The sequence below is a fragment of the Petaurus breviceps genome, unplaced genomic scaffold (assembly GCF_028583685.1).
Source record: "Petaurus breviceps papuanus isolate PSGF00001 unplaced genomic scaffold, PetGlider_PUasm1.0 90977, whole genome shotgun sequence".
Classification (NCBI taxonomy): domain Eukaryota; kingdom Metazoa; phylum Chordata; class Mammalia; order Diprotodontia; family Petauridae; genus Petaurus; species Petaurus breviceps.
Window position 1 is genome coordinate 48546371 of NW_027187391.1, and position 27745 is coordinate 48574115.

Here is a 27745-nt window from a genome sequence, read left to right on the forward strand (position 1 = left end):
CTGCCTTCCCTATTGGTGTGAATTATAATATATGTGGTCAGATACGTTTGATATGTTGGTTTTTCAGGGGAGGCATTTTTGTTTTGTTTTCCAACATAGGTGGACCAATTCACAGTTCCTCTAGCTCTGTGTAATAGAATTATGGTACCTGAAGGTCCCTTAGAGTTTATCTCTAGAAGTTTTTTACCTGGCGTTCAATGGACCCTCTAGAGTTCCATATATAGTTTTTATAAAGTCTATAAATTTGGATAGGAAAAAAGTTACATTTTTATTTTCACTAATTTCTAACTGAAATTTAGCTTTCTCTTCAATTATTTAAAAACATAATTCTGTTGCAAGGTCCATAGACTTCACTAGGCTGAAAAAGGGGTCTATGACACATACAAAATGTTAAGAACCTCTGACCCAGGGGCAGCTAGGTGGCACAGTGAATAGAGTACTGGCCTTGGAGTCAGGAGGACCTGAATTCAAATCTGGCCTCAGATACTTGACAATTACTAGCTGTGTGACCTTGGGCAAGTCACTTAACCCTGATTGCCTCAATTCTCTTCTCAAAAAAAAACAAAACAAAACCAAACCTTTGACTTTGACCAGTCATCTGATTTTACTGATGAGGATTTGAGATTCTGAGAAATTAAGTGAGTTGTCCAAGATCACGAGAGTAGTGCCCAACAGAACAGCAGCATATTTATCTTCCCATAGTCTTCCTAACATGAATTATTTCTATCTTTTGTCATCTTGGCCAATTTACTGGTCATAGGGTAAACCTTCAGATTTATTCAATTTTCATTAACATCATTGATTTTGGAGCAATCTCTCAAATGCTTGTGAGGAGTTTACAATTCTTCACTGGAGAAGAGTTTGTTCATGTGGACGAGTCCAATTGACCACTTATCCTTTGGGGAATTACTCTCATATATTTGTTAGTTCTCTCCATATCTTGAATGTCATACCTTTGTCACAAATGACCATGGAGTCCATAAGGACCTATTTCAGAAATTATCCCTGTCCTCCAGGAAGGAGTCAGTAGCAGAGGAGTTAGGCAAAGGGGTTTGTTTCTGCCTCCATTTGTGGCAGGAATAACTCTGGTGCCCCTCTCCTCTGGCCAAGCTATTTCATTTCTCTATGTAGTTTTTCCATGGAGCCAGGCTATGATACCTGATATCTCATCAACAGAAGCTCTGCTAATAGACTGTTTTAAAAATAAAATTACTAAAAATAGCCCCAAAGTTCATGTCTTTAATTTGTTCTCACCAGAATAAAAACAAACTCATCTTTCTAGTGGACACCACCGTTGTCCAGAGCACTTGAGTGCCCCCCATAATTGCTGTGGATCCTCCAGCTCCTACAGCATTGGGAATTCATTCTGTATGACTCACATAGAATAAGAGTTCTTTTACCATATGGCCTAAAGGGAAGAGAATGTATGTGTAACAGAGCAGTGTTGGTAGTAACATTTTTGACCATCTGGTAAATCAGTATACAGTGCATGTAGCCAGGAGTATTCATAGCATTTGTTTCGCTATAGGAACTCAGCTTTCAACCTGAAATAACCTCAGATACATTAAGCTAAGATGGAATTGTTTTTCTCAAATTTCTTGAAATTTGGCTCATGTTCAAATTATTTTTCTGTCCATTGATTTATAATGGGAGTGGGAATGGAGGACAGTGAGAGAGTCTACTTATATAGTCCTGAGACGGGTCTGTGATTAGTACAGAGTCACCTAGGGGCACTGAGAGGTTAAATCACTTGCTCAGGGGTCATACAACTAGGATGCATTGGAGGCAGACCCTGAAGTCAAGTCTTCCTGACTCCAAGGCTCATCATTTAGTTACTAGTATGGGTAGTCCACAATGGCTTCCAGTGATTTATTAGGAAACCTTAAAATACTTAATTGAAAAATTATCTTATTAACCTATATCTTAATAGTTACATTTTCACTATTTTCATAATTATAAATTTCTTTTTATCTCATTTCTGTGTATCTGTACTTTTTATGTTTCTTGAGAAATGTATAAATATACAAATATTTTCAAAAGCCAGATTTTTATAACATGGCGTGTTTTTAATAAAACAAAAAAGCTATTTAAATTTCTCTTTCATATCTTAGACTGGAACTATCAAAGATTTAGAGTTAGAATGAATATTAGAGGTCATTATTTCTTTCTAAACCTACTCTTTCTCTGAACTTCTCTATTTCTATCAAGGGTATGATCATCTTTCCAGTGACCCAGGTTCACAACTTTGGAGTTTTCCTGGATTCCTCAATCGGCTTTTCTCTGCGCATCCAATCAGGCACTAAGTAAGTCTTGACCATTCAGCCTCCACAACAGTCCTTCCATCTGTACCCTTCTCTCTACTAACATAGCCCTTACCTTAATTCAGGCTCAGGACCTCATCATCTCTCCCATGAACTATTACAATAGTCTACTAATTGGTCTCCCTACTAACTGGTTTCTACCTTTTATAATCCAGACTCTACACAGCTGCCAGTATTGTTCTTTTTTTTTTTTTTTTGCTTTTTTTGGAGGGGGGAAGGCAGGGCAGTTGGGGTTGTGACTTGCCCAAGGTCACACAACTAGTAAGTGTTAAGTGTCTGAGGTCAGATTTGAACTCAGGTCCTCCTGACTCCAGGGCTATTGTTCTTTTTTTTTTTTTTTAAAGCAATCAGGGTTAAGTAACTTGCTCAAGGTTACAGGGCCAGTTATTTCTGGGTGTGGTGGTAAGTATCTGAGCCCGGATTTGATCCCCAGGTCATCCCTACACTGGAGCCTATGCTCTTACTCGCTGAGCCACCTGGCTGCCTTTAGGGCTATTGTTCTTAAAGCAAAGGTTTGACCATATTGCTTCCCTGCTCAATAAACCCCAGTGGCTCCCTATTATTTCCATTTTCAATTTAAAGCCTCAGGTTTATCACATATTAGTCCCTTTCATGCACTCTATGTTCCAGCTAAATTGATCTTATTATTTTTCACATGTGACATCCCATCTTTCATCGTCATTCCTTTTGCACAGGCTGGAATGAACCAATTCATAATCTCTGCCCCTTAGAATCCTTAGTTTCTTTCAAAACTTGGCTCCACCCCCACCTCCTACATGAAATTTTTCCTGATCTTCCTCTCTGGTTTATGTGACTAGTCCACATTTGTGCCTGACCTGTGGTAGAGCCTTCCAAGCCTGTATTGGTCTGAACCTGGACCCCAACATAGTAATGTCATTTTGGTCCTCTTCAAGAATGAAGGACAGCAACCAACCAACCAGCCAGCTGGTAGGGCCTTGCTCCCCCAAATTAGCTTTGTATTTATTTTCTATGTTATCTATATACTTAAGTGTGCATGTCTCCCCCAGTAGGAGATAAAGTTTCTTTTTGTCTGTAACCCCCATGTACAGATCAGCGACTGGGATACGGTAGGTACCCAATAAAAGCTAGCTGATTGATCTAGTCTAGTTCTCTTATGAGGAGACTGAGGCCCAGGGAGATGATATTACTTTACTGAGGTCACACATGTAAGAAGTGACAAAGTCCATTTTTTTTTGGAGGGCAATTGGGGTTAAGTGACTTGCCCAAAGTCACACAGGAAGTAAGTGTGTCAAGTGTCTGAGGCCAAATTTGAACTCAGGTCCTCCTGACTTTAGGGCCAGTGCTCTATTCACCACACCAACTATCTGCCCCAAAGCCATTTTTGAACCATGTTCCTTTGACTATAGAAATCAGTCTTTAACAGACTTGTTACCTGAGTACTCCCTAGACATTTGTGTTTTGGTTATCCTACTTGACACCAAGCAATTATTTGCAACTAAGTGTTTACTTGTCTAAGTTATTCTAACAATCCTTTCAACATACCTATTTTTTTCATCTTGGTTAAATGGACACTTTTTTCCCTTGGGCAGGGCAGAGCGTATCTTGTAAAGATTGGATCCAAAATGGGGGGTCAGCTGAAGCTACAGAAATTAGGATGGTTTCCTGAATGCTTTCACAGCCATAAAGACTGAAGTCATCAATGTGAATCCAAAATATGAGATGTTCCTGGCCTAGCAACCAGTTAGCCTAAGACCTGAGATGGTGCAGCAAAAGACTCATTTATCTGCTTAAGAGCCTTCAAAACAGAGCCAGTCCCAGCCAGCCATGGGAGAAAATGCAAGCATATGGTGGAACTTGCTAGGTGAACATCCACTCTGCACCACCTGGAAGCAAGAAGCAGAAGGGTCCATCTATCACCTTGCTAGTATCTTATTCATGGTTGGCTTCATGGGAGGGAGTGGATTCTTCGGGCTCCTCTACGTTTTCAGTTTGTTGGGATTGGGCTTCCTCTGTTCTTCAGTCTGGGCGTGGGTAGACGTCTGTGCTGCTGATATATTCTCCTGGAACTTTATCCTGTTCATCATCTGTTGCATGCAATTTGTTCACGTGGCCTACCAGGTTCGCAGTGTCACCTTTGACAAAGAATTCAACGAGCTCTACAACTCTCTGTTCCAGCCCCTGGGAATTTCGTTGCCTGTCTTCAGGAAGATTGTTTTGTGCTGCCAAGTGGTCTCGTTGGAAAAGGAGCATTGTTATGCCATGCAAGGCAAAACACCAATTGATAAACTCGCTTTGCTTGTGTCGGGAAGGTCTGTACTCACCTCTTCATGTTCTCTCTGTGTTAGTATATTTTCCTTCTGTGGTAATCTGTTTTCCATCTTAGTGTGCAGTGGCCCTAAATAGGGTTTAGCAAGAAAAGATTTAGTCTTTGACTGCTACCAACGGATGTTCCCTGTTTTTGCCTTAATGGTCAAGTGAATCATCCCATACCTGTGGCTACAGAGGCATTTCTTCACATCAGTTTTGATGTAATAGGGAATTTCATGATAGAGGCATCTTGGCTGCAAGGGGTATCAGTGAGGAGAGGTAGGACAAAGAATTAGGTATCTGAAGGAGATGTTCCAGGCCAAACATTTCATCACAGGAAATCAAAGAAGTGGCAATTAAAATAAACGTGTCTATTTACTGTCATGTTTTGCTTATTACCCATCTCAGGCATTCCTAGCCAAAGGGAGAATGGTACCAAGAAATCTGAAATCTCTTAAGTTTCCTTATTGATAATATATGCATACATGTACGTGTGTATATGTACTATTCTTCTAAGTAGGGAAAACGTAAATTTTATTATTCTCTCCCAATTATGATAATTATTAGCAATTACAAAACAATACACAGTATACTGTATTTTAGAAAATTCTAAAATACTCAAATGCATCTTAGATCTTGTGAGTTAGGGAATTTTCTCCAGTGGTAAAAATGGAAACCTACCCATGCCTGCCTATCTTGTGTAACTTTTGCCCATATCTTCTTTCAGGGAATCCATTCAACATGCCAGATGCCTTCCTAAAAAATAAAGTTTAAAAAATCCATACTTAGAGAACAGAAATTGGTGGTGGGGAATGAAGAAAAAGCAGGTTTTCCTTCCTTCTTTTCTTTTTTCCTTTCTTTCTCTTCCTTCCTTCCTTCCTTTCTTCCTTCCTTCCTTCCTTCCTTCCTTCCTTCCTTCCTTCCTTCCTTCCTTCCTTCCTTCCTTCCTTCCTTCCTTTCTTCCCTCCTTATTTCCTCTTTTCCTTCCTTTATCTGTGTGAGGAATTCCTAGTACGGAAATTCCTTCCAGTTATTCGGGTCAGCAACCCACTTATAACATAACTTTACAGACATGCCTAGACTACCCATTTGTCCATGGTCACATACTCATTAAATGGCAGAATCAGAACGTGAATCCAGGTCCTCTTGAATCCCAAATTGACCCTCTATTTGCTAAGCCACATTGTGTTTCATCAACCTTTCAACAAGCACTTATTACATACCTACTCTGTTCTAGATACTATTGTTAGGTGCTAAGGTTACAGAGAAAAGGTAAGAATCTCTTCCTTTAAGGAGCTTACATTCTGCTGAGAGGATATGATATGTACACAAGAGAAATAGGAGTCACTTTATGTTATCAGGACACTGATAATAGGAAAGAATCAGGAAAAGACCTCTTCAAGTAAGTATCAGAGAATGAAGGGGCAGAATCTGGAATGTAGTACACAAGAAACAGCAAGGAGTCTGATTATGCTGGAATTTTGTGTGTAAGGGGGAAAAATATGTCATCAACCAGCAAAGACATTTTGGAACAAGACTGTGAATGGCTCCATATCAAACTGGGGGTTTCTATTTTATATTAGGGAAGAGAGAGTCATAGGACCATTGGAGCAAAGCAAGGGACCACCAGCATCAGATCTAAGGTATAGGAATATCAATTTGGCAGCTCTGTGGAAGGTGAATCAGAAGAAGGAGGAGGTTGAATGTACACCAACCAATTAGGAAGCTGTTTCAATAGTACAGACCAGAGATAATGGGGACCTGAACTATAGTTTCACCTTCAGGTGAAAAATATTATGGTAGTAGAATTGTCAAGATTTAGAAACTGATTGGATATGAGAGATGAGGTTAAGGTAAGCATCAAGAGTGACTCCTAGGTTGTGAACTTTGGTGACTGTCAGAATGGTAGTTAGAGGGGGCAGTGGATAGAGCAGCAGGTCTGGAGTCAGAAACATCCTTTTGATTTACTAGGTTTAGGAACCCCTCAGAAAAGGGATTGAGTTTGATTGGGCAAAGTTCGTAGTTCGATGAATTCCTGCTGACCTGTAGTGATTTAATTTCCATTTGGACAGTCTCTTTCCTTAATAAAGCTCACAATACAGTATCTTTATACATTCTATAATCTTCCTATGAATCAATATCAAGTTCTCCGGTCTGAAATAGTCACCTTCTTTCCCTTTTAGAAAATTAAGATGTGGTTAGGAGTAGTAGTATGCACTTTTAACTCAGTTTCAAAGATTTACCAGCTGTGTGACCCTGGGCAAATCACTAAATCTCTATCTGCCTCAGTTTCCATGTCTATAAAATGGGGATAATAATAGTATCTCTCTTCCAGGGTTGATGCGAGGATCAAATGAAATAAAAATTGTAAAGTTCTTTGCAAACCTTAAAATACTATATAAATGCTAGCTCTCATATGGTTCTCTTGAAAGAAATAGTGAAGTTAGATGGAAAGATGGGTTAAGAGGGAAATATATGATTACTTAGTTGTATAGAAAGGATTATTTATTCTAAAATGATTCATAGCACAGTTAAGATTATGCCTTGATTTCACATTCAGATTTTCGGGGATAAACCTGTACCATAAAATAACCTGAAGTTTAGAAAGCATTATAGAGACAGTCCCCTGACTTATATATGCTAGGCTGATTATGCCTTCTTGTCTCTGATAGATCTTCTACAGAGATCTCTGTAGCTCTAGCTTAATCTCAGAGTCCATGTCCCCTGACTTGCAACCTCAGCCTCTGACTTCCCTCTCTAGCACTGATTCTTAGGATGCCAGTGTCTTCAGGCCATAGAAACTGAGGTGAGGAGGGAGTAAAGTCCAGGCACTGGGAGTGTCTCCACAGTGAGAGGACAGGGTATTGTTAATTATCCAGAAAAGGAGAGTGAGAAAGGAGGAACAGCACAAATAGGAGAAGAACCAAGGGACGATGAGGTCATGAAAACCCAAAGAGGAGAATGTATCTAGATGACAGTCAATCAAATGGTCTACCTTTCTTTATCGTGTGCATAAAGACACCAATGAGAGATTCCATCAGATGCCTTTCTGCAGTTCAGTGATGGTATCTATAATATTGTCCTGAATTGCTAAGCCTAGGAGCCCTGTCTTAAAAGGAACTAATTCAGTCTGACAATTTGTCTTTAGATAAACCCTGCTGGCCTACCGGGATTTATTTCCTTTTGCACGGTCTGTCCTCTTCTTAAAGCTCACAACAGTACTTTTATATATTGTAGCTTTTACTAGGAATCAATAGCAAGTCCTTGGGTCTGAAATATTCACCTCCATCCCCTTTTAGAAAATTGAGATGTGGCCAGGAGTGGTGGTTCACACCTGTAATCCAGTGACTGGGGAAGCTGAAGTTAGTGAATCTCTTGAGCTCAGAAGGTCTGAGATGCAGTGGGATAAACTGATTAGGTATTCACACTGTGTTTGGCATGGATATGGTGAGTCTCAGGGAACAGAAGCCTATAAGGATTGCCTAAGGAGAGGTGAACTGGCCCATGTCAGAAACAGCAGGTTACAGCTCCTATACTGATCAGAATGGGGCCATGCCAGTAAGCAATCCTTGTACTTCCAACCTAGAAGAGAAGGGGATACCTTAGCAAGGCAAGGCAAGGCAAGGTAAGGCAAATGAAATGGTTGCCCATCTTTTGTCTCTTAGCACCTCTCCAATTCACCATAATTCCTTAAAGATTGATCACGGTCATTCAGCAATCACATCTACAGATTATTTCAGTATCCTTTTAATGCTATGGTCCCGAAAATCATATCCTATTCTCTAGTCTCTAATGCTATTTTTAAAATCAACCGCTCATTTTCTTTATCCTACTTTATCTTCTGAAAGCCTTACTTTCAGTTGGAAGAACTGATGAAAATAGTGCTTGTTCCTCTGACTTCTTCTGGTTCTTGCCCAGGCTCTTTCTGGCAGTATCATTTGTTCCCAGCCTTCAGATTTTGCTAATCTCAAGAGGCTCTCCATAACATTCAGAATGCATGACCAGAAAGATAGCATAAGTCCTAATGGGCCATATCTTCTTTTCAGGAGCCAATAACAGATGCCCCCATTAGGGGATCACTCCACTTTTCCTGGAATGCTAGGGAGCATAGGGATATTCCTCCAGTCCTTTTATCCCATCACTAAGACTAGTTTGCACTGAATGTTCATATATTTATTGATGGTAACTAGGTGACACAATGGATAGAGTCTTAGGCCTAGAGTCAGGAAGACTAATTTCATAACTCCAAATCTTGCCTTAGACACTTAGTATCTCTGTAACCGTGGGCAAGTCACTTAGCCCTATCTGCCTCATTTCCTTATCTGTAAAATGACCTGGAGAAGGAAATGGCAAACCACTATAATATCTTTACCAAGAAAATCCCAAATTAGGTCATGAAGAATCAGACACAAATGAAACTATTGAACAATAACAACTTATTGATGGTGTGTGAAAGAAACACAAACCTGACACAGACAGTCTCTACAGGTCACAAAATAATATCTTTGCCCTTAATGCCTCCAAACACTGAAATTTTCTCTTATTTGAGAAAGCAGTGTGGTATAATGGAAATTGTAGTTAACTTTAGGATCAGGAGAGTTCATATCCAGTCCCTGGCACTTGCTATGTGACCATAGCTCTTAACTTTGCTCAGCCTCAATTCCCTCATCTAGGAAGCAGGTTAACAAAACCTATAGTCCTTTACCTCATAGGGTTGTTATAAGGATCAAATTAGATAACATAAAATGTTTTGCAAATCTTTGTCGGTATGAAGTTAGAAATTATTATTTGTGGTTTTCCTGGCTTATGACAGCAAAAAAATTATTTGCCCCAAGCACCTTAGAGATTTTCCCCCTTTATTTTTTAAGGACCTTAAGCTTCCCCCCCTTCTTCTGTACTTGCCCTTCCTAATCTTTTGTTGTTATTCAGTTGTTTTCAGTCACATCTGACTGCGTAACCCCATTTGAGGTTTTGTTGGCAAAGATACTGGAGTCGTTTGCCATTTACTTTTCCAGTTTATTTTATAGATGAGGAAACTGAGGGAAATGGGGTTAAGTGACTTTCCCAGGGTCACACAGCTTGTAAGTGTCTGAGGTTAGATTTAAACTCAGGATTTGAACTTCCTGATTCCAGGCCTAGCTTTCTATCCACCGCACCACTTTCCTGCCCCCTCCTAATTTACCAGGTATGAACAGTCAGCATTTAACTATCTAATGTCAAGATTGTCACAGCACCAGCAGGTGTCTGTCACTGAGCAGGGGAGGAAATCATGCTCCACTCCAGAGGGGAAGAATTATATCACTTGGGACATCAGTATCTGAGATAGAGTCCTGCCTGTCCCAAACCAGTTGTAGTTTAGCCCTTTACTGGGTATGCTGAAGATGTGTTCCTGGCCTCCCAAAATGACTCTGTGAATACTTTCTTCTATAGAAACACTGTTCCATGCAATGCTTACCCCATTCCAGTACTAGTGGTATGGTCCCGAACTTAAGGCACATTTAAGTCCTTGTGTTTTGACCTGGGGACTTAATTATAATTTAACACTGGATTGCTATGGGGAAAAATGTGTTGCTTATTCCACACAACCAATTTACACATGAACTTTGAAATGTGACCATTAATTTGAAGTCTACTTGAATGTATAGTTATTCATGTCAATTCTTTGAGAGAAGGGACTGTTTTATTCTTTGTCTTTGGGTGAATAGTACTTGGTATGTAGGAGGCACTTAATAAATGCTTGTCAATTGCTGACAATGTATACACACTACCTTTTGTGTAGATGGAAAGAGAGACAGATAGACAGAGAGAGAGAGAGAGAGAGAGAGAGAGAGAGAGAGAGAGAGAGAGAGAGAGAGAGAGAGAGAGAGAGAGTCTTGGGTTGGTAAGAAAATGGGGAGAAGATCCAAGGTGCCCCTAGTATTGGAATGTCTCTTTCTTATAGTTGTACAATTCATGCACATTGTACTTGGTGTAGGATCAGAGTGACAGTGGATGGAGAGTTTCTGCATTACATTTTCCCCCTTCAATTCCTGGATTCTCCTGAATGGGATTCACTTAGACCCACAGAAGAAGGCATTTTTCAGGTAAAGCATGAATTAACTGCATTATGGACAAATTAACTGGATTATGGACAAATAAGAAAATGCAAAAGAGAAAAATAGTACAAAAATAATTCATTTTAATTAGTGTTATACTTACTGTGTAATCTTTCTTTTAAAAAAAATGAGATTTGCTTTCCTAATTATGCTCAGCTCAAGCTTATATTATATGAACATACATAAAACTGACTATAGCTATGGGACACAATTATATATGATAGGAAGAAACTAATTACAAATTTGAGAAATTGTTTCAGATCATCAAACTGCTCAATTCAGGCTGTACTTTTAAAATCATTGAAGGACAATTATCAGCCTTTAAAATGCATTAGTGGGACAATTTAGAAACAAACTAAGATTCAAAGACATTTTTATTGCTAAAATAGAAGTCATTTTGTATTTTCTAGGAAGTACCATTCTCTTGAGGATCATGAAAAATTATAACATCTGTTTGGCTCTATTGCATCTAGTTATTTTGAAAGTTAATGACAAAGTAGGCCCCATCTTTAGGTTTTACTTTTATTTTTATGGCTTCATATCTGAAACATACTCTTTTGTGTTACCTACCTATGATGTTTTATGCATAGACTTGAGATAGTTTTATTTTATTGGTTTTGTTTGTTGCGGTTGGGATTGGGGTTAAGTGACTTACCCAGGGTCACACAGCTAGTAAGTGTCTGAGGCTGGACTTGAACTTAGGTCCTCCTGACTCCAAGCCCAGCACACTATCCACTGATCTACCTAGCTGCCCCAAGATGGTTTTATTTTAAACAATACTGAAAATCAGTAAAACCAATTAAATTTGCTTCGTAATAATTGATGTATTTTTAAAAATTAATTTTAATGCATAAAATAGCATCAGATCTTTTTAGTCACTTCCTCTAATCTCCATCAGAACTCTTTGTTTATCCATTTATTCCTGTTCATTCCTCTCTTACATTATTGTAGTTAGTGTATTCAGGTTTCCACTTTTCAATTCATCTTGTTTCATAAAAGTCTTTCTATATTTATATTTCTCACTATTTTCAGTCTTAATTACATTAGAGTATGTATTTTAGTAACATAATTTATTTGACAAGGACCCTTTAATTCTAAATTTCACAAATTGCCTCCTCCCCCTCAATATAATAATGATGCTATTAGCATCTGCTGATTGGAAATATATATACATATATACATATGTATGTATACACACATATATGTGTGTTTATAATTGCAGAAATATAAGATGGAATCAGTCATGTCTTTAAATGAACTTATTTTTTATTAATCATAATACCATCCACATATATTTGAAAAATGTAAAAGACACTATCTATTCAGTGTAGGGAAGGTGTGTTTGCTTATTTATGGATTCTTATGTGGATTCATAGACCCTATAATTCTCTAGCCCTGGGGTTGGGATCCATGGTTTTAAATCACAGCAGGACCAGAAGCCTCTAAAACACAGGACTTTTTATTAAATTCTCAGTAGCTGTGGTCATTTTGGATACTTAAGAATTCATAACAGCACTTCCCCCTTCCCCCTGCACACACACACACACACACACACACACGCACGCACACTTTTGGAATATGTTGTAAATTACCAAATTCTATCCTGAAATTTAAAAGGGAATTAAATAAAGAATAGAGGGAATAAAATGATAGCATGGTTTTCTTTTCTGACATCAAGAAAACCAATTCAAATGCTATCCATAAAGAGAGAGAGGCTGTCTGTTTTTATTTGGTTCCTTTAATCTGTTTGTTCGCGGTCTTATATCTTGCAGGTAACCCTCACAGCAGAGACAGACTGTCGGTACGTGGCTTGGAGACGAAAGAAACTGTATTTGCTCTTTGCTCAGCATCGTTTCATCTCCCGCCTGTTTTCTGTTTTAATTGGCAGTGATATTGCTGACAAACTCTATGCTTTGAATGACAGGGTACATATGGGGAAAGGCTATCGCTATGACATCCGGTTACCTAACTTCTATCAAGCTGCCACCCCAGAAATATCCAGATCACCCCTGACAGAACATTTTCGGAAAAACACCAGAAGATACTAAGCTAACCATTTCCAAATGGTGACTTTTTTAAGTATAAAAAATTCTCTTTATCATTCCCAGAATTAAATAGAAAAATGAAATGGAAAAAGTTGCGTTCACCAATATTTTTATAAATCATACTGGGAAGTCACAGGGCCAATGCCTCTGGTTAAGAACATCTATTTTCACACACCATATCAATATTTTTTTTGCAACTAGCCCACTCTTTTATGCATCTCAAATGCTTTGGCACAGTTAATCAGTTGGTATTGATTTCTCTGGTGTGTCTGATTGTTATTCTTGTGGCGGGAGAGATCAATAATCATGGTATGTATTTGGTGCCCCTTGCATCAGAACTGGAAAAGCAAAATTTTATATGTTCATATCCTTTATCCAATTTATTCAAGTCTATGCCCAGTGACTTCTTTAGAGGAGCTGTACTGGTCAGCTTCTCTCTCTCTCTATCCTCTCCCCCTCTCACACTCCCTCTCTCTCTCCCTCTCCTGCCACCAATTTATCTCAAAGTGAATGCTACATCAGCTGTGGCTTTCACAGTTGGTATTTGAAAAATTTGCTTTGATCCCTTATTGATAGAAACAACTTCTTGCTTTGTAGTGGGTAGAGGTTGTTTATTTTCAGTGTAATATTAGTTGATGTTACTTTGCAAATAAAACAAATTCTAGATAATATAAAATGCCTCCATAAAAGACTATTTTTATAACTATAAATAATACAAATTTATAACCATAAATAATACAAATACAAAAATTACATGCAAATAGGTTATAGAGTACTATTTTAAAAACGATACCATCAATGTCATTGCTAAGAGTCATCTAATTAGAAAGAAGTTACATAGAGTTTCTTTCTATTGTTAATATTATTTAGATTCCCAATTTATATCATTTGAAAGAGAAAGAACTGCAATGGCACCAGATATACAATAAATGTTATAAAGTAATAACACAAACATGGAAGTTTCTTTTAAGACAGTTCTTTCCATAAGCTTTGTCAAAAAGAGACAAAAGGCAAAGCCCCTAGGCACTGAGCTGCTCTCAATACTTTTTATTCCTCTTTTCAAAAGATTGCCCATGAACTGGGTTTTGCTGCATTGAGGCAGACTTAAGTGACAGAAATCCTGTCTTCCTATTTCTTAGGGTCAGAGATCTATAATTTTAAAATGTTCAGGGGCCTGATGATAAATATTTAACAATTGACCCTCCAGGGAGAAAAAAAACAACAACAACAAAAACAAAAACCAACAACATACCCACAAAGCATTTTTTTTTTGAGGCAATCAGGATTAAGTGACTTGCCCAGGGTCACACAGCTAGTAAATGTCTGATGCTGGATTTGAGCTCAGGTCCTTCTAACTACAGGGCCACAATACACTTTTAAGTTCATTCTGCATTACTAACATTTTCTTTTTTACTTTCTTAAATCTAGATAATTTACAAAACAAATAAAGCAAGCCCTGATTTGAAGGGTTTGCTAATTTTCAAAGTGTAAATGCTCACAGGTGAAAATGTAATAATCTAGCTCTCACAAACCTCAGAGCATGTCCCTAGAAGGGAACCTTAGTGACCATTGAATCGAATACTCTTGTGTTATGGTTATAGAAACTGAAGCCCAGAGAGGTAAGGTGATTCACCCAGGGTTACACAGATGGGAAGCAGAAGAGCCAGTATTCAGCCCGATGTCCTCTGACTCTACCTCTCAGCAGCTACCCTATATGGTAATCAGTGGCTACATCTTGGAATGCTTATTTGGAGTCAACTATGAAATCTTCTTCAAGCTTATCACAAAGTTGTGTGACTCTTTACAAGTCCCTTAGCCTCTCAGCCTCACAAACACATTCTTCATAGGGTCCCTATGAGAATCAAATTAAATAATAAATGTATTATTGCCTTGCAAACCTTCAAGTATTTTATTAAATGTTATTGTTATTATTATGAGTATTATTGTTATTTATTTGCTTCTAATACATTAGTGGATTGAAGATCTCATCAATGTTGATAATCCTGCCAATAGGATTCAGGCCACTGCAGCAGATTCATTCCTGTCTGTCCCACATGTCTGTCTAATATTCTGGAGGTCTTCCTCAGGTTCTCTTCTTGTAGCATGGATACCAGTGAAGCACATGCATTTTCTATGGATTGTCCCTCGGTCTTGCTATGTGACTTCATGTTTTCTGGTCATACATGTTATCAGTAATATTTTTATGGTATTTCCCTTGAATAATTCATCATATGTAACATGTTACAAACTGTGTTCTCCATACACTTTTCCATTTTTCTCTGGGTCAAATTCAACATCATTTTTTCTGCCTTCCTCCTTTTGGCAGAGAGGTGGGAAACGAGGAGGCTAGAAGCTTACCAGACACTGTGCTAAACATTTTACAAATATTATTTCATTTAACCCTCAAAACCCTAGAAGGTAGGTGTACTTCTTAATCTCCATTTTATAGTTGGAGAAAATGAGACAGGCAAAGCTTAAGTGAGACATGTCCAGGGTTGCATGGCAGCTGGATTTGAACTCACATCTTCCTGGCTCAGGAGCCAGTGTTCTATCCTCTGTGCCACCTACCTGCAGGGAGATGCAGAGCAGCTTCCTGACTCCACATCTGCTTTCCATTTTTCTCTTTTCTGGTACCTCATTCAAATCTTCCCATGTCCCATCTTTCTTAGGACAGTTTGTACTAGGTTTTCCATTAAGCACAACTTGAGTCCATGGTAGTCATAACCTGCTATGCATCAGACTTTTGGAAGATGTAGTTACAAAAGAGAACATGTCTATGGAGGGGAAGGGCTGGGCTAAATAGGGATGGGAGTGAAAGGAAACAGTACAAGGGATTTTTGCCCTCAAAGATAGCTAAATCTTTGGGATAAAGGAATAGGGGGTAGGATTTTCCCAGATATTGGATTGGGGTAGAACCAGGACCCCCACATTCTAGAATCCTTTGATAATTGAACATGGTGTCAGTGTGGGGACAGTGTCATCAACTTCTGAACCCTAAACAGTGGTGGGTAGAGATTTCTGGCCTAAAATCTGGGTCAGTAAATATCTAGTCATCACATTGTCAGACTTGGACTGGGCTCATAGTTGGTTCCATCTCTATGATCTCATTCTAAGATGGCAGAGGAATGAGGTAGACCCAGAAGCTACTCCACACAAGAAACATGCACTCAGCTCCTGGTGTCTGGGGCTCATGGTGCTTCTGGATCTTTGAGGTTCTACATAATCAGCTGATATACGCTCTACAATCTGGGCCACCAAGGCAATCTGAGTTGCATTACTCCCATTCCCTTTCTACATTTCCCTTAGGCTCCATATTTTGTGGTTTCTTTTTCCTTTTAATACTTTTCTTGAAATTCACCTGTGCAAAAGCATTCAGAAATGGTGATTATGGGGGTGGGTGGGCACAATGAGATTTTTCTCAGGTGCCATATGTCTTACTTGAGGCTTATCAAAAATAAACATGGAGAAGGTTCTTCATGTATGAGTTAAAAGTTTTCTCTTTTAAAAGGAGACTAATTTTATGTGGGCAGGATGGAAATAGAGGTGGATAGGGCTATCTAGAAAGGATTGAGACATAGAAAAACATCAATAAATTTTTTTGGTTTTAATAATAGGCTTAGGAGGAGTAAAGCAGAAAGAATTAAAAGGATTAGAAATTTTAATCAAGGAGAATTTCAGATTGCAAATGCAAGCTCTTAGAGGTGGCACAGTTAGGGGTGATAATGAAATCTAAGCTATGACTCCCTCTGAGGGTAGTGAAGGTAAGATTCTGTGATTCCGTGACCATAATAAAAATATGCAGGGTGCCTCTTTTCATAAGAAACCACTTCCTTATATATTCTACTCTCTTCCCCCAAAGTTCCTTCCCCCCTCAATAAGCTTTCTATATGATTATATAGTAATATCCTAAAGAACAGAAAGGAAAGAATTAGTCTATTATCTCAGAACCCAGTTAAGTAGGACTACAGAAGCAAAGATTTAAAGCTAGAAGTGATATTCAAAGCAATTTAGTCCAACCCACTCTTTTTAAAGATGTGGAAAATAAGACCCAAGTGATATGACCAATATCACATAGCTTATACCAGAGGTGAGACTCAAACCCAAGTCTTCCAGACTCCAAGTCTGGCACTCAAAGTACTATCCCATGCTGCCCTATTATAACGCCCCATATAATTATAACTAGGAGACTCATAAAATTGTAAAAGATAGGTCATCTGAAACAAAGTATAGTTAATTTAATTCAATAAGCATTTATTAAGTACTATTGCATGATTCTGGAGCAGCTAGGTGGCACAACCTGGGCCTAGAGTTGGAAAGACCAGAATTCAAATCCAACCTCAAACACTTACTTGGACAAGTCACTTAACATTTACCTGCATAAACCTGGGAAATTAATGGCAAACCACTTCAGTATCTTTGTCAAGAAAACCACATGGACAGTATTAAAATAATAAAATAGGGGTGGCCAAATGGCACAGTGAATAGAGCACCAGCCCTGGAGTCAGGAGGACCTGAGTTCAAATCTGGCCTGAGACACTTAACACAAAAACAGCTGTGTGACCTTGGGCAAGTCACTTAACCCCAATTGCCCCTCCAAAAAGAAAAAAAATTACTAAATAAATAAATACATAAAAGACATGACATTGGATGATGAGCCCCTTGAGTCAGATGGGTCTGGTGTCCGCAGGGTCACAAAGAGTCAGACATGACTGAACAATAACAACAACAGAGGAATGCCAAGACAAAAATGAAAACAGTTCTTGCTCTCATGAAACCTACATACTTCTGAAGGATTTATATTTGACTAAGTTCAAGCTGAATGTAGAAACAAGAATTTCAGACCAACACAAATACAGGAGATAAACTCTGACTCATAGATAATCCAATCTCTAATGCAGGAAAGCCTTTTTCAATGGGATTTAATTGTATTCTCTGCTCTTTAGAAATCAAAAATAGGCCATCAAAAATGCTTCAAATAATAAAATTTTTCTTAGTAAAAAGTTTATTTTCATGTCTTTGTTATAGGAAAATAAATTAGGTTGATTAATTCCATCATGCTTTCTTCATTCTATTTAATTTAGACAAATGCAGCTAAAAGGAAGCAAATAAAAGTAACATGGGATGCTAGAATCACTTGCACATTTTATTATTAAATGCTGTTATTGTCGTTCATCCCTTGTTTTCCAAGAGGACCAATAATGTTATGAGCCTCAATGGGTACATGGATTGGCTTTAAGTGAGACAGAGCTGCATAAAATCATTAGCTTCTCTTCCAGAGTCATCAAAGTCCAGTGGCAAGACAAAAGTCAGGAATGGCGATGGCTCAATGTGTAGTGAATGACCTTGGTGTCTTGGATGTCTGACCAAAGTCTAAGAGCTCCACAGCACCTGTTTTAGCCTCCTTCATGGCCGTTGGTACGAATTGTTCTCATCTGCTCATTCTACCAGGGAAAGTCTTCACATGCTTTGGGTAGACACCCCCCTAACTCATCAACTGGTTTCCCATCTGCCAACACAGTTTTAGTGGAGTGTGGCTGCTACACAGGCTACAGCTTCTTGGAGCCACAGGTGAGAGTTGAGTGCCAAGTAGACACCAAAGTGGATGAGCAGCCCTCACACCAGGATGCTAGTCCTCCCTAAACACACTCCACTCACTCCATGACTTCATGCAGAATCAACCTGGCAGAATCGAGCACTATTTCTAAACCAAATAAAACTTATTCCAGTAAAGTAGTGAAAAGAAGCCAAGGAAGAAAATGTCAGATCTTACCCACCTGGCCACAGGCATAGCAATTTTTTTAAAATAAAAATTTTTAAATTAAAAATGGAAAATATTGAATTCTATTTTGATGGATCATAGATTTTTTTACTGGACAAGATCTTAGAGGTCATCCATTCTGATTGCCTCATTTAAGAGATGAGGCACCTAGAAAGTCCGAAAAGACTGAATTGACCAATGTCACACAGAATGTAAGTGACACTCCTTGGATCTGGACCCAAACTCTCTGGTTCAAAGCCTGTGTTCTTTCCATTATACCAGATCTGGGATCTCACTGATGTGGTTCCTGCCTCCATCAGTGCAGACTGTGATCTCTTCATGCCTTCTGTATCTTGTCCCTGTACTATTGCAAATCTACCATAGGAAACAAGGCAAGAATCACTGAATTTTATATTTGCATAAAATAGCATGGCACTTGAATATAATTTTTAATTTCATCATTACGTTAAATCTAAATATATTTACAATCTGCTAGCAATTAAAGACAGGAAGAATTTTAAGACACTTTCATTGGTAGTGATTTTTTGGGAAAAAATATAGTTAGGCTTGGTGTTAGGAAAATCTTCCTAACCATTAGAACTGTCCATAAGTGGAAAGGGATGCTTTTGGAGCTGATAGGTACCCCTTTAGTGGAGAGAAGCAACTGCTTGTCAGGTATGACATAGTGGGTATGAATTGGCATATATGGTAAATAAGATATAAGTTCAACATATATATCTATATATGTGTATATAGATATATATAGATATGGTAAATAAAAGTTCAACAATGTTAAGGACTGTTTTGTTTTTGTATTGATATCTCCAAGACCTGACACACAGCAGGTACTTAATGAAAACTTGTTGAAAAAGAGAAAATTAATGTTGTAATCTCTTTTCAACTCTAATTGTATCTGTAGAGAAGTTGTGTAACTTACATCTTTACTTTCTTATTACAACCTAAAGTTTGGCGATTTTTAACTAATTATGCTCATGGTCATACTAATGGTATCCCAAAATTGTTTTGTTGAATCGTTTTGTAGTAGGAATTAGCCCTGGTTGATATAATTTGATGTTTTGAATCACCTTTTTTGAGCACACTTAGAAATCATTGAATCCCAGAGATAATCCCAGAGACAATCTTGTCCAATCTCCTGACTTATATAATGATAGAATTTTAGAATTAGAAACACAAATCTCTTCTACAGCATTTGAGCCAAAGGATCACCCAACATCTTCTTAAAATCCCCAATAATAAGGAAGTCATTATTTCTCCAAGTTGCCCATTCCATTTTGGGACAATTCTAAGTATTAGGTAGAAATGAGCTGAACTCTCAACATGAGATGTTATACAACTTCTTCGCAACTTCCTTACAACCATTACTTCCAATTATTCCCTTTGGGGCCAAGCAAAATAAGTTTAATCCAGCTATGAAATAATAAGTCTTTCAATATTTAAGGGCAAGGATTGTATTGTCCCAAAAGCAAACTAAGCATCCCTAGGCCATTTAAACTATATTCATATTTTATAATTTGGAGGCCTCTCATTATCCTAATTGCCCTCCTCTGGAATGCTCTAATTTGCTGCTGTTCTTCCTAAAATGTGGTGCCCCAAACTGGCACATGATTCCAGTCATGTACAGATAAAGAAACAGAGGCTCAGGAAAATCAAATGACCAAGTTCTTCAAGTGTCATTACAGGCGAAGACAATGCAAAATATCTCCCAGATTATATTGGAAGTATCTGAAATATAATATTTCAAAGATAACTTGAATTCTGTCAATCGACAAGTATTTATTTGGTGCCTACCATGTTCCAGGCACTGTGATAAATACAGGGGGTACAAAGACAAAAAAAAGAATAATAGTTAAACTTCTTTTAAGCGGTGTACATTCTTTTGGGGGAGACATATAAAAAATAAGCTTTTACAAAATCAATACAAGATAACTAAGGGAGGTGATAGTAGGTGGAAAGATCATATGGGAGGATCAGGAAAGGTCTTCTGGTGTCTGAGCTGAGTTTTAAAGAAAGTTAGGGAGTCTAGGGTAGAAGGAAGGAAGTACATATCAGACATGGTGAGGGGCAAAGTTGGGAGGAGCCTCTGCAAAACTACAGAGAAACAGCCATCTTAGAGACCACTGAGTACACTTTCTCCCTGTACAGATGAGTAAACTGAGACTGGGAGAGGTTAAGTAATTTTCCCAGAGCCACACAGTTAAGCATCTGAGGGAAGATCTGAATTCAAGTTTTCTTGACTTCAAACCTAGTTATACCACCTTACTACCTAACTACCTCATTACAAGTTTGTCCTTTGTTCTCCAAGAGGACTGTGGGCATCAAGAAGGTGATGCCATGACTTGAAAATGAATTGGATTTAAGTGAGGGAGGGCTTTGTAAAGTCACCAGTCTCACTTTCTCCTCTGGAGTCATCTGGGTTCAGTGGCAAGATATAGATCAGGACGACTGGAGATGACCCAGAGCAATTGTGTCATTACATGTAACAAGCAAACAAAAAAAAGACCAGTTTGTCTGGACCACAGAGTGAGTAAAGGAGAGTAATGTATCATAAACTTGAAAAGGGAATTTGTCCAAGTTGGATAGAAGGAGAATTCAAGCGCAAAACACCAGAGGCATTTCTACTCAGATCCATTAATAATAATTCCAGGAACATTATTCAAACATGAGTCTTTATAATTAGCGGAAGACCCAGAAACCAGCTTGAACTGAAAACTGGTTTACATTTCACAGCAATTCAGAGTCAACACTTCACCAAAATTGCTGCAAAATGTTAAAAGACGAGGCCAAGGGTGAGCTCCTTTGATGCAGCCAGTTTACATAAGCCCTTCAAAGTTTGGGTCTTTCCAAGTCCATTTTCAGGCACTTACAAGGTTTATTTGTGACCTCTCTGGGAGTTTCCTAAAAGAAGTCTTCATCTGAATCCATCAAGTTTAATATCCTCTGAGAAGGCCCTGCACTGTGGGAGAAATAGTTCACTTCCCCTAAAGGTGCTGTTTATTCTCAAAATTTGGGGGTGAGGAGGGAAGCAGGAAGTATATACAATGAAACTTTGTAAAAGGGTATCTCTGAGAGACCCGGATGCAATTTAACTTGCACCTCTTGTCCTTTGGGTCTTTTGTTAGTTGAAAAACTACATTTCTGCTAAATTAGTTTGTGTGCCTTTAGGGCAGGCTTTGGATACAGGGTATTATTGTTGGATATAAATAGGTTCCTCTAAAGATGATAGCTTAGCCCGTGGATAAGCACTTATTTTTCCAAGAAATCCAGTTCCTTCTTTTTCTTTCTTTATAAGGTAAATGTCTAGAAAACTTTCCCCATCCTCCTTTTCCTATCTCTTTAATCCGAACCAGCATGGTTTTCTTATTTCTGCCCCCATATTTATCTTAAACATATGACACACCAAAAGATAATACTTCTTCTTTAAGAAATAAAATCCAAAGTGTGGTACAGTCTCAACTATACTCAATACTATAAGTTTAATATTACTAAAATAACTTTTTCAGAACATATTTTTTTTTCCTAATGGAGGTGTTGAAGTGAGCTTCATCAGTACTTGTTAAGAATGGAAAGTTAGCTTCAATGCTCAAAATTTTTTTCTTGGGTTTAGAAGAGCTACTGAAGGTTGAGTAGAAACACTGAATGAATCTCTGTGCCCTCCGTAAATAATTCTTGTCATTTTTTCCTTTTTACTCTGAAAATGTGCACTGGGTACATTTTTTTCATGTGTTTGCTTTCCCTGAGTTACTTACATCAAGTTACATATATTTTCTGAAATGCCTTTCATCTTACCTTAAATTACTTCTCCAGGTTTCTTAAAAATCTTTTTTTTTTGCTATTCTATGCAAAAACCATGCTCATATATTCATTTTATTTATTGATTTACAATGTCAGGTTTCTACTTTTCCCCAAAGGCTTATGTCAGTGCCATACAATCAACCTTTTAAATTTAAGAAGGAAGCATCCTGCAAAAATTATGAGGGGTGGTGGGGAAGAGTAAGGAGTTGGGAACAATAATGAAAGGAAATGAGAAAAGAAAATAGGCATGGTCAGGTGATCATAGTGAAATAAGTAGTACTGTGCTGAGCAAGGTATGTTGGGAAGACCATTGGACTAGTAGTCAGAAGCTTTGGATTCCAGTTCTCACCATATCACAGTCTCATGTACACAGAGGAGGCCCTTGTGTATGTGACTGCTCTGTCCCACACCTCTTTGTCTAAGCCTTCTCTCTGTAAGTTCATCAGTTCTCAAGGATTCAATTATCTTCTGTATGCTGATGATTCCTGTATGTATAAACATATCTGCGTGTTTATATACCTATGTATTGTTGTTCAGTTGTGTCCAACTCTTTGTGACTCCTTTTGGGGTTTTCTTGGCAAAGATACTGAAGTGATTTGCCATTTCCTTCTCCAGCTCATTTTATATATGAGGAAACAGAGAAATGGGGTTTAGTGATTTGCCCAGGGTCACATAGCTAGTGAATGTTTGAGGCCAGATTTGAACCCACAAAGATGAGTCTTTCTGAGTCCAGGCCTGGTACTCTATTCATTGTACCACCTAGCTACACATATCACATAGTATATGTATATATGTATGCATGTATGTATAAATGAATTTAATATGTATATGTATACTCTGAGCTCTAATAATGCATCACCAATTGCCAATTAGGCATTTCCAATTGGCAATGTCATAGACATTTCATCCTCCACATGTTCAAAACAGGACTTTTCCCCAAACCCATCCCTCTTCCTAATTTCCCATTTTCTATTGAGGGCACCAGCATCCTTTCCTTTTTGTAGCCCAGGTTTTTGTGACCTCAGAATCATCCTTAATTCTTCACTGTCCCTCAGTTTTACACCCTCTGCTCCATCCAATTAGTTAGCAAATCTTGTCAATTCTGCCTCCATATCATTTCTTGCATTTGTCATCTTTCTGGTAACACAGCCACTGCCTTAGTGCAGGCTTTCTCAAGTCCTCAAGATGTTCCCTCCCCAATCCATGTTCCTCATTGCTGCCAAAATGATGTTTTTAAAGCACAGCTGACCATGTTATTTCTCAGTTTGAAAATTTTCAGTAAATTGAACAAGTCATCAGTGAATTTCCTAAGAAAAAAATCTCCAGGGCCAGATGGATTTACAAGTTAATTCTATTAAACATTTGAAGAACAATTAATTCCAATACTATATAAATGATTTGGAAAAATAGGTGGAGTCCTACCAAATGCCTGCTATGACACAAATATGGTGCTGATACCTAAACCAGGAAGAGCCAAAACAGAGAAAGAAAATTATAGACCATAATATACCATGAGTAGGCAGGTAATCCCACAGGATTACCAGGAATGCAGGCAGGATTGGTTCAATGTTAGGAAAACGTTCAGCGTAAATGAAAATCTGTAGCAATTCCCTATCACCTCTAGGATGCAATACAAATGCCTGTTTGGCATTTAAAGCCCTCTGCAATCTCACTTTAGCTTACCTTTCTAGATTTATCAGAAACTGCTGACCATCATGCACTCTGATTTCCCAGCAAAACTGGCTTACTGGATCTTCCTCTCATACGACATTAAATCTCTCTTCTCCATTTCTTTGCATCTACTACTCACCTCCAGTTTTCAGAGTTCCTGACGTCCTTCAAAGCTCTATCCCTCAAGCACTATCTCCTCAATGAGACCTTTCCCTGATTCCTGCTATAGAACTTGCTTTGAATTTACTTTGTATATTTTTCATTTGTAGTTTGTCTTTTGCAGCTTAACTAAAAAATATTTTAGAAATGGGTGAAGATAGAATGAGGCCCACAGTCTTTCTCATGCTCTCTAAGCTCCAAGGAAACTTTATAATTACCTAAGGGCCTGTGATACTGCCTTTGGAGGGAGCTGCAGGCCTCTCCTGACTCAAACTGATCTGATGGGTCAGGCTCCAGATGGAATAAAATTGTAGGTTATCTAGCAGTTAACAAAAAGAGGTTTACTTAGTCATGCTATAGAAAGGATATCCAGCAAGGAAACAGCATAGATTCAGTTGAGCACAGATTCCCAGGTTCTATGGTGGTCACACTGGTGCACCTATCAAGCCTGAAGGAGAAATGCCAGGTTGCTTGGAGGGCTGACTTTTGAATCTAAATTTGCAGGAAGCCACGTCATTGGTTTAAGCCTTAGCCCCCAAACCAATTAAGTTTTTAGAATGATTTTGCAATCTTTTAAGGAAAAATGAGCCTGACCTGCATGGGGTAGATGTTGCTCCTATGAGAGAGGGCACTTTGATCTTAAAGGGGATTTAGGTGCATTCACCCTCAGGTAGTCTGAAATCTCCTTTGATCTTAGCATTGGGAAGGGGACCTGCTTGCAGATAGTCACATACATCTCCCATTGTTCCATCTCAAGACTTTTTGGCAGAGCTTCCAAAGGGAACTACATTTGTTTACTTCTATATATAACGTTTTCCCCAATAGAAAGTATGCACCTTGAGGGAAGGGACGGTTTCATTTTTTTTCTTTACATCCTCAGCACCTAGAATGGTGTCTGGTGCACAAATGAGTACTTAATAAGTATTAAGCACTTAATCAAATAATTCTTGATTAATAAATGACTAATTGATTGACTGTGCCCTTCTGGGTTACAGTTTCCTCATCCATAACATGAGGAATTTGGATGTAGAGAATCTCTTGAAGGCAGTAGTATAGAGAATCTCTAAAGGCAGTGGTGTGATAATAAAAATTTATAAAATTAATTTAATTTTGCTTACTTAGTATTTCATTTTCCCCCACTTACATGTAAAATAATTTTCAATATTGGTTTTTAAAACTTTGAGTTTCAAATTCTCTCTCTTTGTCCCTCTCCCTCTACCCTTTCACTGAGATGGCAAGCAATTCAATATAGGTTATACATGTGTAGTCATGCAAAACATATCCATAATAGTCATGTTGTGAAAGAAAACAGATAAAAAATCTCAAGAAAAATAAAGAAAGTTTAAAAAAAGTATTCCTCAATCTGTATTCAGATGCCATCAGTTCTTTCTCTGGGATTGGACAGCATTTTTCATCATAAATCCTTCAGCTTTGTCTTCGTTTTATTGCTGAGAATAGCTAAGTCATTCACAGCTGATCATCTTAGAATATTGTTGTTACTTTGTACATAGCATCAGCCCATGCAAGTCTTTCCAGGTTTTTCTGAGAGCACCCTACTCATAATTTCTTACAGTACAATAGTATTCCATCATAATCATATGCCATAACTTGTTCAGCCATTCCACAATTGATAGGCATCTTCTCAATTTCTAATTCTTTGTCCCCAGAAAAGATTGTCTATAAATATTTTTGTACACATAGGTCTTTTTCCTTTTCTATCTCTTTTGAGGTACAGACTTAGTAGTGGTATTGCTATGTCAAAGGGCATGCATTTTTTTATAGACCTTTGGGCATAGTTCCAAATTGCTCTACAGAATTAGTGAAACATTTCACAATTCCACCAACAGTGCATTAATGTCTCATTTTTCTCACATCTCCAACATTTGTCATTTACCTCTTCTGTCTTCTTAGCCAATCTGGTAGGTATGAGGTAGTACCTCAGAATTATTTTAATTTGAATTTCTTCAATCAACAGTGAGTTCAAATATTTTTTCATATGGGTATAGATAACTTTGATTACTTCATCTGAAAACCTGACTGTATCTTTTGATCATTTATCAATTGGAGAATGGCACATATTTTTATAAATTTGACTCAATTCTCTATATGCTTAAGAAATGAAGCTTCTATCAGAGAAACATTTCAAATTTTTTTTCACAGTTACTATTGTTATTTCCCTCCATTCTATTTCCCTCCCCCTGTTTATTCTATTCTCTCTCTCCTTTCATCCTGTCCCTCCTCAAAAGTGTTTTGCTTCTGACTACCTCCTTCCCCCAATCTTCCCTCTCTTCTACCACCTCTCCCCTTCTTTTATCCCCTTCCCCTCCTGCTTTCCTGTAGAGTAAGATAGATTTCTATACCCAAATGAGTGTGTATGTAATTCCCTCTTGGAACCATTTCTGATGAAAATAAGGTTCACTCACTCCCCCTCACCTCCCCATCCCCTCGCCTCCACTGTAAAAGCTTTTTCTTGCCTCTTTTATATAAGATAATTTACCCCCATTCTACCTCTCCCTTTCTCTTTCTCTCAGTACATTCCCCTCTCTCACCCTTTAATTTTATTTTTTAGATATCATCCCTTCGTATTCAATTCACACCTGTGCCCTCTGTCTACATATACTCCTTCTAACTACCCTAATAATGAGAAAGGTCTTACAAGTTACAAATGTCATCTTCCCATGTATGTATGGAGTGTAAACAGTTTAACCTAATTAAGTCCCTTATAATTTTCCTTTCCTGTTTACTATTTTATGTTTCTATTAAAGCTTATATTTGAAAGTCAAATTTTCTATCTAGCTCTGGCTTTGAATGTAGGAGCTTTAACTGTGTTGTTTTCTTCTGAGTATGTGTTTTGATCTTCCTTGTAAGAATAATAACTTTCGATAGTCAGTTTTTCCTATTATTTGCTCATTTTCCCAGTTTATTACTTGACTTTTAACTCTTCGCTAAAGTAAGGCTCTGTTTCCAGGAAGAGGGCACACAATCCCAAGCTTCAGGAATTTTGTGTGACTGTTTTCAGAGATACTTTCGGGGACCTGTAAGTTTTCAGTTCTTCCAAGGTGGTATGATCTAAGGAGAAGTGCTTACTAATCTGGCCTGTGCTCTGGTCTGTGAGCAACCACAAGCAATCTTTTCTGCCCTGGAACTGTGAGGAGGGTCCTCCCTCCACTGTGGCTGCAAGCTCTGCTTTATTAGTGCTCTTTCTTGACCTGGGACTGCTTCTCAGGACTGAGACCCAGATCCAAGTATGGGCAAAGCAACAGAGTCCTGCCTTGGCGCTAGCAAAAAGATCCCTGCAATCTCCTTCTGACCAGTTGTTTGACCCCCTTACTGTTTGTGAGTTGAAAGCTCCAAAGGCAGCTACTGCCACTGCTGATTCAGTCACTCCCAAGGCCTGCTCCTGGTTTACTATGGACAGGGCTATGCAGGCATAGTCTGTGCTGAGCTGTGTTTCTCTCCTACCTTGGTACAACAGACCTTTCTTGTCAACCTTCCAAGTTTTCTTGGGCTGGAAATTTGTTTCACTCCATCTTTTTGTGGGACCTGCTGCTCTAGAATTTGTGTAGAGTAATTTTTAAAAGGTATTTGGAGAGA

General features: G+C 38.3%; 1 protein-coding gene across 1 annotated transcript in view; it reads left to right on the forward strand.

Annotated features, from left to right (window-relative positions):
* Positions 1-27745, forward strand: part of POPDC1 (popeye domain cAMP effector 1) — a 136679-nt gene that overhangs the window by 22694 nt on the left and 86240 nt on the right. The window contains exons 2-5 of the mRNA XM_069077134.1: positions 2209-2303; positions 3893-4612; positions 10585-10693; positions 12478-12652. Coding sequence (XP_068933235.1) covers positions 4128-4612; positions 10585-10693; positions 12478-12652 — 769 coding nt within the window. The 5' untranslated portion in view covers positions 2209-2303; positions 3893-4127. The remainder of the gene's footprint in view (positions 1-2208; positions 2304-3892; positions 4613-10584; positions 10694-12477; positions 12653-27745) is intronic.